This window comes from Wyeomyia smithii, chromosome 3, assembly GCF_029784165.1.
Source record: "Wyeomyia smithii strain HCP4-BCI-WySm-NY-G18 chromosome 3, ASM2978416v1, whole genome shotgun sequence".
Taxonomy (NCBI): domain Eukaryota; kingdom Metazoa; phylum Arthropoda; class Insecta; order Diptera; family Culicidae; genus Wyeomyia; species Wyeomyia smithii.
Genome location: NC_073696.1, coordinates 80,698,954 through 80,712,591, shown reverse-complemented (window position 1 = coordinate 80,712,591; position 13,638 = coordinate 80,698,954). Strand labels below are relative to the sequence as shown.

The following is a 13,638-nucleotide window of genomic DNA, read 5'->3' as shown; positions in this document are numbered from 1 at the left end:
AGATGATGCATAGAAGCCAAACATTGACCCTTGACACCATTTTGAATTTAAAGACGACCACTTTTAGTTTCTGGAAAACACCCAAAATAACTAAATACCTTCCAATATGAGTATTTCCGGTGTCAGATTGATGCCAGAAAATCTGCTGAAAATGACCGAATACCACCCAATATGAATATATTCAGAATTAAGGTGATGTACAGAATCCAAAAGTCGAGGATGTTGTCATTTCGATGAAACCAATCATTTCAAACGATTCGTTATTAGACTTTGATCATAACCTATGGCCGATTCGTCGTGCATTTTCAGACTTTAAACACATCGCAAGGAATCAATGAATTTGGAACATTCAAATAGTACGATAACACATTTAATTTATGTTGAGACCACATATATCGATCAAAGCAGGCATAGTTTCAAATAGTCTTTGAATTCCTTTTCCTTCCATAACTTTTGAGCCACATATCAAAATGTTATGAAGTTTGTTATTCGTAAGTTCGAGAGATGACTCGTTCGTATGACACTAGTTATGTAAAAATAAGCCATGTTATCTTTGTGATAATAGACTTTCGTTGTTTTATTAACAATTTAATACATAACGGTTGCTTAAGTTTGATTACAATCAAATGGAATGGGAACATGTAGGGCAGCCAATCTTTGAAACCACGTGTTCAATCATAATTCATTGGTTAACCATTAACTAGCCCGCTCATCTCATAATAATATTGATCAAATCGGTTGTGTAACTACTGAGATAATGAAGTTTCGTGATTTTCACATTTCGGTACTTTACAGACGAAGTTACATATCGATTACAGTAATATTCAATACGGTGTTACGAGGCAGCTAGACTTATTAGTTGACACTAATTTTGTGGAAATCGGGTCAGCCATCTCTGAGAAAAGTGAGTGAGTTCAAGTAGTCTTCGGAATATGTTCCTTTTCATAGCTGGATTTCACATTTTTAAACATAACAGGCAAAGTAATAGTCTGATCGCAAAACAAATGAATAGGGTTATATGGGGCAACTAGACCTTCCATTTGACACTGATTTTATTAAAATCGGTTCAGCCATCTCTGAGAAACATGAGTGAGATTAAGTAGTCTTCAAAACACGTTTCTTGTCATAACTTTTGAACCACAAGTCCAATCTTTATGAAATTCAAAAGTTAAGGGGTTTCCAGGTATCCCGTTCATTTGAATCTAATTTCTAAAATCTAATTTGTGTAGTTTTCGAGATAATGATGTTTCATGATTTTTACATTTTGATACATAACCTCTAAACTAAAAATCCGATTACAATGAAATTTAATAGGGTCTTATGGGACAATTAATTTCATGAAAATCAGTCCAGCCATCTCTGAGAAAAGTGAGTGAGAATAAAAATCTGCACATACACACACACACACACATACAGAAAATGCTCAGCTCGTCGAGCTGAGTCGAGTGATATATGCCATTCGGCCCTTTGGAGCACTTTTATACTTTCGGTTTTGCAAGTGATTGCTATACTTTTCTAGGAGAAAGGCAAAAATCGGCCCTCTTCAAATGTTAATACCCATAAAGTTAAAAGAAAATGTACAAAGTTTCTTAGGGTAATAATTTTTTAATTTTTGTATTTTGAATTTTTGATATAAAAATATAAAAATGATAGAACTTTCATATATTTTTCTCATTTGAATTCTTTGTTTTAGTTTGAATTTACTACTTTTTGTAGTTTTAAGTTTCTGTATATTCGATTTTTGAACTTTTCGATTTTATAACTTATTAACTTAAAAAATTGTGCTTTTTAGCTTTCAATTTATTGGGTTTTTTGATGTTTTAATTTTTTGAGTTTTTGACTATTCGAGTTGTTTACTCTTCGGCTTGAAAATTTAATACTTTTTTTGGTTTGCTCTTTTAATTTTTTTACATTTTCAATATATAATATGATGACTAGGGGAAATGCTCCATTTTTCATCTCAGCCCATATATTGATCTCATACAACATGAAAACACAATTGAAAACGAGAAAAAACGCATATTTTCTAACCAAACCAATCTGCTAATCCATGGAATGGGTTCTTCTTAAGTCACTTTGTGTTAGTAGAATCCTCAAAAACTTACTTAAAAACTCTAAATTTGATATTATAGTCGGGCATCTGTACTCGAAAACTGATTTAATTCAATCACCTACCTTAGAAAACAATATCCACGCATTGTTCTATACGGCTACAACGGGACTCGTTCAGCAGCCAACCAAAGTTTTTTTTTATCACTAGCGGAACACTTTTTATTTTAATCACTAAACAAGATCACTCACTACACTAAGAATACCTTAATCTTTGAAATATTCACCTCAAATTTTCAAAAACAGGCTGGAATTAGCAGAAATATATGAGATGAGTTTCTACAATTACTAAATTTCAACTGTATGTATTTTCATCTGTTTTCACTGCGTTGAAGAAAATCAAAAGCTGCCAAATCAGTTACTGTTAATACGAAAAAATCATACTGAAAATGTTGAATCATTCCGACATAATTGACATAAATCGACAACACTGCAGTGGTTACCTAGGTTACCAATTTTGCACGTAAAAAACTACAACAGATAACTAGGTAACCTACTACGACGGGCTGCGGCTACGTTCATTCATGATAATGTGATTCATTCTTGATTAACAGTGTGATGAATATGGGGGCGTCGTGAGATGAATAATTGAGCAGTGATTCAAGTTTTGAGATGGATATGGAAGCGTTGTGAAAAATGGTTTGTTTTACAAAATTCAGGATAAATCTAGCCAAGTTTACTAAATATACAATGCTTAACGATTCCATAGGAGCACGTAAGTGTATTTTGTTTATTTGTTCAATGATTTCGTGAAATTTTGGTGTTAAATCCGTGCATTCTTCGTGAATATCGGCTTAATGAGATGAATAATGGAGCAAAAAAAAGCAAAGCCTTGGTGCTACATTCCGATTCGGAGCTCGAACTTCTGTTTATTTATACACAGACTTCGCAGCCAAGCGTTTAGTGTACAGGACCATTGCGGGGCTAGCGCTACGATTCTACTGACACTAACAGTTTCTCCCGAGCCGAGACTCGAACTCACGACGACTGGCTTGTTAGGCCAGCGTCGTACCTCGAGACCGTCAGGGAGATAATGGAGCAGTTCCCCTATATACCTCACTTATTATTTTTTCATGTCTTAACTTTCAGTTTTTTGATCTTCGTGTTTTTGACTGTTAGTTTTTAACTTTTTGACATTTATATTTTTGATTTTTTTCGTCTTTTCATGTTATTTTCACTTCTAACGTTTGACTTTATATGTTTTTTTCAATTATTGTTTTTGATATCTTATTTATGATTCCTGATTTTGGTTCTTGAGTTTTGACGCATGATGTTTGATATCAGTTTTTATTTTATTTTTTAAGTTTTTTTTAGTTTCAATTTTCAATTTTTGAATAGGGATATATTTGATTGTAGTGTTTGTTTCTGGACCAGGGTAAAAAATGTACCAAGCCACAGTTTTTTATGACATTCGAGAGCGTTTTCTCTATGACAGTAGTTGTATTGGCAAAATAAAGACAACGGCAGAAAAAATGTTTTGCGACTATAATTTCTTTGCCGTTCACCTTATTTTTTTCATGTCGACAATGGTATGTATGGTTGTATAAAATATTCGGTATGCGATACGCACATCCTTCAGTACACAGCCGCTCCATTGTCGAGTTTGCTTTTCTTTACACGGTGGCTGTCGCTAAGGTGCCGAGAAGTCTGCATTTTACTTCTTACGTTTATTTTTTTTACAGCCTTTACGCGGTGGCTGTCGCTAAGGTGCCGAGAAGTCTGCATTTTACTTCTTACGTTTATTTTTTTTACAGCCTTTTTTAACATCCGTCAAACGACATTCGTCATAGGAAAATAAAATAAAAGGAAGAAAATGTCTCGGTCGGATTTTGAGCAGTTACCGTGGCAAAACACAACTTTTTCTCTCTTCTACATTAACTCTCTAGTGCCCAGTGCCGCCTTTAGACGGTCTTCAGTTTAACTTCTAAAATGCTTCAATAAGAACTGTTAGAATGTTTATAAAGCTTCATAGTGATTTTTTTCAAAGTCCGTCTAAAACTAATTTGGGCACTAGATGGTTAAATGTGATTACTCGACTGCTAGTGCGGGTAGGTATCACGAACAAACTGCAACAGCTCATCTGCTGCTGCTCATCTTGCAACTTCGATTCGACTGCACACTCTTGAATTCTTTCATGCAGGTCACAACCGTAAGCGAACCGTCCGAAGACAATTTAACCCAGGCTGACAAATTCGCATTGTAGGAGAGTAGTAGTACTGTTTCCCTGGTTTTCCTTGGTCCGTTGTCATCGAGATGCCCATGAAACTTCAGCTTTGTGTTGCTGGTTACCATGAATTTCGCAGGTTTCAAATTGGTATGTTTCATGATGGACATAAATTGTTGCTGTTTATCTTTACTTTCACGGCATTTCGCGAATTTTTGTTAATTTCGCGGCCGATGCTGGATTTCGCGGAATTCGTGGCTTCCGTGAAATCGCGATTTACCCCTGTCCCTACTTATGACTATCGACTTTCGAAAGTTGACTATAGAATTTCGATCTTCGAACTTGCACTTAAAAATTTTAACTTTTGAATTTTCGATTTTGTATTTTTGAACTTTGTGTCTTGCCTTTGCATATTTTTAATTTTATTTATTTATTTATTTATTTGTTCAAAAACTTTGTAGTATAAGGAAAACTTTTTAGTTTACTACAATATGATATTTTATAGTAGAATAACTTAAGTTTCTGATGGTAACGAATATTTCTTAAGTATTATTTTTTTAACTTCTCCCATTATTGAACCATGCTGTACATTCACGACGGAATGCATTTAAGGATCGTAAATTTTTGAGCTCAGAAGGTAGCAGATTCCAAAAAACAATGCCCTGCACGAACAGAGTATTTTTATAATGTGATGTTTGAAATATAGGAAGTAAAAAGCTTCTGGTACGACTGCTTTGTAAGGAATAAACCTTTTCTCTTAAGTATGGAGGTGATGATGTGTTTATAATTTTAAATAACGTTAAACATGATCGTAACTTAAAGAAGTCATAAAACCTACAACCAATTAAATCTTGTTGGAGATGAGATACTCTAGAGAAACTCGACAATCCAAAAACAAAACAAACACAACAATTTAGTGCAATACGCAACCTTTCCAACGCTGAAACTGAAGCATTTAATAGAAAAACATCTCCATACAAAAAGTGAGGCAAGATAAGAGCTTTAAATAGCTTTAGTTTCATAGCAGTTGACATAGTACTTGAAGACAGTTTTAGAACCCTAAGTCCATTATAAATTTTATCACACTGACTACTTATATGACTCTCCCAAATAAATATTACTACTTTTAAATATTATTACTATTCTTATAATATTACGATTTCGGGAGATTAGCACCACCTTGGTTTTTTAAGGGATTTATTGGTAAAAGATTGCTATCAGACCAGGCGAGAGTTCGTGACAAATCATCATTAATGAGATCTGCCATTGAAGCCAAAGAAAGGTCACGTGAATAAAAATAAATTTGAACGTCATCGGCGAACATATGAACCTTACAGTTTTTCAAGGTATAGGGCAAATCATAGACAACCATAGAGAAAAGCAGTGGCCCAAGGATTGATCCTTGCGGCACGCCTGACAAAATTTCAATTTGGTTTGAGAAACAACCATCCGTAGTAACTACCTGAGATCGTGATGTCAAATATGGTTGTATAAGCTGCACAGCGGCTCTATTGAACATGAACTGGCTTGACAATTTCTTTAGCAACTTAACGTTAGAAACCCTGTCAAAAGCCTTCGAGAAATCTACAAGCAGCAGGAATGCTATAGCTTTTTTGTCAATATCAGAATATCATCATGTACTTTAAGGAAAGCGGTTGTAGTACTATAACCTCTGCGGAAACCGGATTGCTCAGGACACATCAACCTTAAGTCATGTACGTAATCATTAATTTGAAACTTCAAAATTTTTTCTAAAAGTTTTGAAAGCGCACACAGTATGCTTATTGGACGTAAGATGTTAACTGCATTACTTTTGGGATTTTTGCGTATAGGAATAACTTTTAGTTTAATCTTTTGTGCAATTCCACGCAATTTAGGGCAACCATTTTAATCGACCATTTTTGGTCTGATGAAACTTTTCCTAAATATTCCTATAGGATGAAAATGCTATTTGGTGCTGTTAGAATATTTTGTTTGAATCACGACTAATTTTTGAAATGGGCCTTTGTAAAAATGGTATTGATGTGTACAAAAATTAATTATTAAAACCTGAACGGTTCAATTTATTGGTGTGACGTCTTCGGCCTTTGAAAAATGTACACTGTAGAAATACAAAGCTTAGGGCAACTAAAAATAGTACAAAAATAGTTGAGAATTTTGTTTATAAGGCACGATAGTAAGGTTAACGTAGTATTATGACAGCTTGTCCTGTGTCAATGTATTTTTTGCAATAGGTTTGGAATCCACGCAATTGGGATCAAGCAATTTAATGGTGTGAAGCGGTAATTTTTTGAGATAATTCTCTTTCAACTTCCTCTTTTAATTAATAACATTGAAAGCTTATCGTTGATTGGTAACCTTGAAGAGAAGTGTTGATTTTGGATTGCTTTTAACCGACGACACATTTCTCTTGTTATTCTCCGCTCTGCACACTGCAGTAAGCAAATACACTATGGTTGCTTTTTACGCGGTTTTTTTACGCGGATTCCGAAATATACGCGGTATTTTTTTTCGCGGATTTCGGTTTCTCTTCACTCGGATCGCAGAATTTACGCGGGTTTTTATTACGCGGATTCCGGAATTTTCGCGGTTTTTTACGCGGATTCCGGAATTCTCGCGGTTTTTTTACGCGGATTCCGGAATTTACGCGTTTTTTTTTTACGCGGCACGTATCCCCCGCGTAAAAAGCGACTTTAGTGTAATACATAACGATAATGACACAAGCTACCGATACAATCACAGCTATTAGCAGTGGCCTTTGAAGTTTAGCAATGCTATGTAGTGCTGTGGTCTGCCGGTTGGACCGTGTGGAACACTGCGGTCGAATGAGTCCCCTGTTTAGCCTTGCTGCGCTGAAATCAACTGCTGCTCTGCCGGTTCAACAAAGCTCTACTTTTTTCAATAGTCCAATAGTTTTAATCACAAAATCACAATTTTCAGCATTTGGGGCAACCATTTTAATCAACCATTTGTGATCTAGTGAAACTTTGCCCAGATGTTCCTAAGGGGCTAAAGATGCTATTTGGTGCTGTTAGTATGTTTTTTAAAGTTTCCTGGCAAACCGTGGACTTAATTTGATTTTTTTTTCATTTTCTAAAATGACTCACAACTCGCTCTAAACCACATGTAATTTATTCAAATATATATAAGACATCTTAAACTTGAATTTCATGATTCATTTGTTTTTTACTAGGGTAATTCCGGAAACAATTAAAATGAAATTTATTATTATTGAATCGCAAAAAGCAATCTTAGCAGGACACTTATTTCTTTAACATTTTTATAGTCGCGCCATGAGTAGCAACACTATTGAAATGGGAAATTACACAGAGTTTTGTACAAATTACCACAGCGCGTGTTGCGGAGGATTTAGATACGGGTTTTCGTGTAGGTAGGTAAGTTGTCAAACGGTTAAACACAAAATTTCATGAAAATAGTAACTACTGTTTGTCAAAAATTTTCTTTGCAATTTTAATTTCCTTGCTATATGGTCCGATAAGGATTCGTCTCTGTCAGTCTGCGTTAGCTAAGTAATGATAACGCTGAACTTGAAATAGCGTTAATTAAATGAAAGAGAAACGCATATAATCTGTGTCAAAAAGTCACAGAAAATCTGTGGCTGAGTCCCAGAACATCGATTTTCGGGCATTTTGTTTTGAGATTCGTGAATTTGACATCGAAAAAAAATAATCGATTTTCCCAATTTATGTTCGATTTTCGATGCTCAAAAAATCACAACTTTGAACACTTTGAGGCGCAGTTAAATCATGTCCGATTAATCTGAACTTTTGCTCAGGTCATTTTTTGGGCCAATAAACAAAATGTACATGGTCGGTTTTTGAAATGCGAAAAAATATGTAATTTTTATTTTTAAGTAAATTTGATTTGAAAATATGATAACAATTACAATAGTTTGTGAATTTAACATTCAAAAGTACACGGATTTGTTACTTGATATATTTTCATAAACTGGAAATAGTTTCCTTCAATTTGATCCGAAAATCGCTTTACTGGTTCAAAAGCTATGAAATTTTGAAAACAAGTCATATCGAAAAAAGCCGTTATTTTTTGGCCACCCTATTTCGGAACTGGTGCTTCAAGTGCTTCAATTGTGCTTAAAATTGCAGTGATCTTATTTGAGAATAATCAGCCCCAGACTATTTTGTTCGGTCGTTGAGGGGCTGTTTGACTGTTGAGCTTCAACTTTTGACTTGTATCTCGACTTTTAAATTCCAAACTTCTACAACTGAATTTTGTGTCTTAGATTTGGAAATTCTAGTTTTCATTTATCAAACAGTCAACATGTTTTTTAGTATTTTTAGTGGTTTAAGTGCACTTGATTCACTACATTCAATTTGTATGCAGAGAGTTACAATTTAAACGCATTAATTTCAATTCATTCTCAGGAAAATCTCTTTTAAATGAACCACTTTTCTATTCAACATCACTTGAATCTATTTTACATCTGTGTACCCCCGACAGGTCGAGTGGAATTAGCGGGTGAGTTGAGAGTCCCATTCAGACAACAAACTTGTCCATAGCTTCTATTGTTTACATCAATTTACCCCCAACTTTCATTTGAAATGCAGCTTGAACACATTATTGCTGAAAACAGTTGATTCGAATGCCAACCGGTCACTCGAAAACGCCTTCAGTAAAATACCCTCACTGCAGTTTTTAAAAGCTGGGCAAACATTCTTACAATTCCCCCGGGCAGACTAAACTCTTTTGCACTTCGACTCGTTCAACACTGGCAATGCCAACCATCGAAAGGTCCTGCCCGGCCAACGTGGTTAGGATGAAACTCTTTTCCCGCACAGGGAGAAAAATCGGTAGGGCAGTTCGGGGTGTGATAGAATCTTGTAGCAACAGTCAACTCTGAACCTGTTCCCGTTTCACTGTCCATTGGACCACAGTTTCCCTGCAGATGTACTCATACGAGCACATACGAGCGAATGTCTCGTACCGTGACAGATCCGATACATTCCACAATTCACCACTGTTCTCGTTGTCTATTCGGTGCCGGCATCGATGATTCGACAAGTTTCGCCAAAGTCGAGTATGTGTGTTTAGGTATTGCAGCGAAATGGCTGAAGCTTGCAACCAGAGCGGGCTCAATCATTTTCACTTTGTTTCGAAGATAGGTTATTTATTTATATATTCATATAAAAATGTACCCACATATTGGTTTTTTGCGAATTTGAAAATCACAATTTCGAAATGAATATCTATCTAATGGGTACACCGTTTGTCTTCGGAATGTGTCGATTCTTTGTTTCTGCGGTATTGCGCATTATGTCGGGTTACAAATGGCGTCGCGCCATGACAAATGGCGTACAATATATTGTAATCAATTTGCGATTTAGAATGGAAGGTGGCATATGTTGCTGCTGAATGCTATTCTCGGTGATTTCCGTTTGGTGCATCCAGTTCCGTACATATTTTATTTATTGTTATTGGTATATGAAACATATTCCGAACACGTTGTCTATAGAATATCTGAAATCTGGCAGGAGGTCTTGAGAAAATATTGAATTGTTTTCCTATCAGGTTAGTAAAAAGAGATGCTAAAAAGAGTAATGCCTTTAATGGAATATGTCGTGCTTATTCCTAGACGTGCCGTTGACATGGTTTTAAGGTACTCGAGATTGTATGGAAGCTGGCAACAAACTGTTGAAATTCCCATAAGCAGCAAAAAAAGACAATGTATATGTGAGCTTAAGTCCTGTCCCACGGGAAAAGTAGCTGAAAAAAAGGAGCATCTTTTCGTGTTTATTCATCAAGTGTGTAAGAAGACGGCTGGAATAGTCTTCAAGCCTAGGCCTTCTCCTGAAGTGGATGATGGTGCACTGAATTTTAATTTCTGTTGTCGTAAATTCTGGCTACGGCTCTTTTATTCACACATGTCGTCTAGACTTTAATGTCACGTTCGGTACACTGATTATGTTTAAATAAAATTCATTGTTAGCAAGTGAGGAGCGACAACTCCGCTCCACTCGGTTCACAGCTGAAAATTTTATTCTTTCTGACTGTTAAAAAAAGCGTCGCCTCGGTGCTTCATTCCGATTCAGACTTTGCAGCGGACTGTTTAGTGTACAGGACAATTGCTACGATCTTACTGACACTAACAGTCTCCTGCCGAGCCAGGACTCGAACCTACGACGACTGGCTTGAAAGGCAAGCATCGTACTTCAAGATCATCTGGAAGGTTCTTTCTAACTGTTAGCTCATATAATATAGCAGCAGTTTTAGCTACTGCAGATGTACGCATTTACCAATCGGACATTTTTCAATCAATAATGTGCAGAAAAGGAAAACAGAGGAACTTGACCCCGTTTTGCGCCCTCAGATTGCGATGTTAAGTTATCAAATCATTTTTTGATGCAAATTAACAATTTCAAATTACTGCACTCAAATAAAAAATCAGGGGAAAGGATTTTTTCAAAATGTTTCTTAAATTTATTAAAAAAAATGCCATAAAAGTATGCTTCTTTTCCATGTAGACCCTTTCCGGGATTTTTTATAAGACTTTAACCTTATTATGGTAGGTTTTTAAATCATGAGTCACACGGAATGAACATGTTTTATATCAATCAGGTAGAAAAGCTCTCTCTTTCTTCCGTAAATCATGAAATTGAATTACCATTCAACGAACTTTATTCTAGCAACCATCTTTTCTAATGAAACATCCATTTCACTCTCTTCTCTCCGCAGGAGCAAATCACCTCGATGCTGTTCAATATGTCCTCGAACAAAAAGTCGCACCACCACCTGGCGGCCCGGCCCCTGGTGCTGCTGCTGACCGGTATCTTCAACCAAAAATTCTACGAACGCTTCGCCAGCCGGGTCGAGTCCGACGCCCAGCACAAAACGGTGAAGAATATTCTGCACACCCTGTCGCGTCTTTTAGCGACCGGAGCCATCGGTTGCCACGACGAGCTGCTCGAGAGTACCATCGTGCCCATCTTCGCCCGGGTCGAACGCAGTCTCGACGACCGGAGCGTATACTTTCGGGATGTAACCCTCCTGAACCGGCGCATGAATGAAAGTCTTGGTCAAAGGACTACCGTTTCGACACCGCCCGAAGGACCGACAATTGTGAGCATCAAGCAGCCCGATGAACCCACCCGGCGAGTTCAGAATCCCTACGTAACGAGATTAACGATCGAACGGCAGCCAAACGGTGGCATCGTTATGCTGGACAAGAATCGCCAGGAGAGTTACGTTTGATTTGTGGCCTTCGGCCTTATCGCTTATTATCGCTACCCCACCAAACGGTCGTAGAGAGGATAAGCTTTTAAAGCGATTGAGCGATAGCAGCAGGATATGATTTCAAACCATCACGGAGGAGTAACTTAATCAGATTCGAATTAAGGATTAAGAATGATGCTGGGGACGGATGGAGGGTGGTCAAACCGCTCGATGATTTGTTTCGCAACTCTCCCCCCAATAAATTATTCATGGCGTTAACAGTGACAGCGACTGAAAAGACCGACTGGATCGAGGTCATTATTACTGCTGCGAACCAACAAACAATCCAATTTGAAAGGATGAAGGATAAAGGAGCGGAATCGAAACACAAATTGAAGCACTTTGTTGTGACAGTGCCAAATTGTGTGAATCGTGCCGTTGATGAACGGTTTGATGAATCGAATATACAATCAGTATCAGTGTATATATCAGTGAGGTGCCATAGAAATTTCACACCGAGAGTGCTAGTGAGCGTAGGGTTTAACTATGTTTGGTTAGGATCAACAATATCGTTTTTTAATATATTGATGTTACTGAAAATAATTCTTTACCGGAGGCAAAAAATTAATATATACCTGGGTCGAAAACGTAATTTATTGCACTATACTAAGAAATGTCTTGTACTGAATAAGCGGCCGTAAAATAAAACTTTCTTTAATAAAACTTTCTGCTTCTGTTCTCTGCATGCAGTATCACAATAATTGAATATGCACGGTTTTCCCGTTACGAACATGCATACAAAACGCCAAACTCCGCACGACGAGTCCAATTTCAGCCCCCAAAGCTTGCTAAAAATTCATATCCCAGGAATGTGATTTATACCAGTGCTCTAGAAGTTTTGCGCTGATAGCTGTTGTGCTGCATTTTGAGTTGGAAAAAAAGATTCCGAAAGTAATTAAACATACAGGCAGAGAAAAGTTTCCTAGTAAGAATTTGCTGCCCGGAGGCGTAAATAAAATGCAGAAAAGTCGTGTACCAACCGTGTATTTCGATTCATCCAATCTTAGTTCGGTTTTTAATATGACGGGTAAGCCAGGCGGAACATGAAATAAGGATGAAGTTTTTCCGCTTGCAGTAACGTTCGCTGTGAAGTGTATTTTTGATGCATCGTCGGGTTGTTCGCGTTCGCGATAATGAGTAAAAATAGAAATTTTAGCACAAGTTGACGCTTGTAGTGAAATTATTATTAATCGTCTTCATTGATATTTGAGTTGGATTACTTACTCTGAATTTGACCTTTTTAAATATGATAATTCTACTTTTTTATATATCAATGGCATGTAAGGTGACTAAATTTCTATATGTGTTCATTGTCGAGATACAGCTCGGATTTGATCCATGCCAAATCAAACGGTCTGAAAATACGCTAAAAAAGGTCGGCTATTTTTTATGTGAATGAAACTTTGCACACTTTGCATTTGGCTAAATAAAGCGAGTATCTTTTAGACTTAAGAGTAATTTTCTGAAAGGGTGTATGTATTCTTGCATAGGTTTTATTCATAGAAAAACTGTCTGAGAATGGGTTATAGGGAGCCAACAATGTTCAACCAAAATAATATTCAAAGCAAAAAAAATTGTTGACCAAAAAAAAAAATTATAAAACAATACTACCTAATGTCAATTAAATAGTAAAAGTTGTGTTTCCGCCAACGACAACAATTACGGTAGACTAGCTTTCGTGAACTTGAACAGCTCTTTATTTCACGGATTATAAATTATTAAGTCGTTAATTTTTTTCTGTAGAAGAAATCATTGTTATGAAAAATTTTTGTGTCTTAAAATACAATTTCATAAACAAATGTTCTTAGCATAAAGATCAACTGGACTCACGTTTAGTGTTTTTTTTTTACCTTCCCGCTTTGGCCAGTCTGTGGTATCGTAGGACACAAATCAGTAAATCTATTTTCACCCATCCTGGCTTACAGATTTATAACCTTAAAATAGGGGAATTTGTATCATCCAATCGTATTGAATTTAAAAACTCAATATCGAATTAGCTTGGTTCACTTATTTAATAGACTTCACTATTTTTATCTTAGATTTCAAAGCAGTTTTATGAGTAATAATGTAACTAACAACGTGCATCTGTTGAGTGTAAAGTGAAATTACGATGG

The 13,638-nt window shown here is 36.4% G+C and overlaps 1 protein-coding gene across 4 annotated transcripts in view; it reads left to right on the top strand.

Moving 5' to 3' along the window:
• The window catches only part of LOC129726866 (uncharacterized), a 100,592-nt gene extending 88,405 nt beyond the window's left edge, over positions 1-12,187 (top strand). For all 4 annotated transcript variants that reach the window (XM_055684035.1, XM_055684036.1, XM_055684034.1 and 1 more), the window contains one exon: positions 10,988-12,187. In XM_055684035.1, the coding sequence (XP_055540010.1) occupies positions 10,988-11,503 (516 nt within the window). In that variant the 3' untranslated portion in view covers positions 11,504-12,187. The remainder of the gene's footprint in view (positions 1-10,987) is intronic.
• The last annotated feature ends 1,451 nt before the right edge of the window (positions 12,188-13,638 follow it).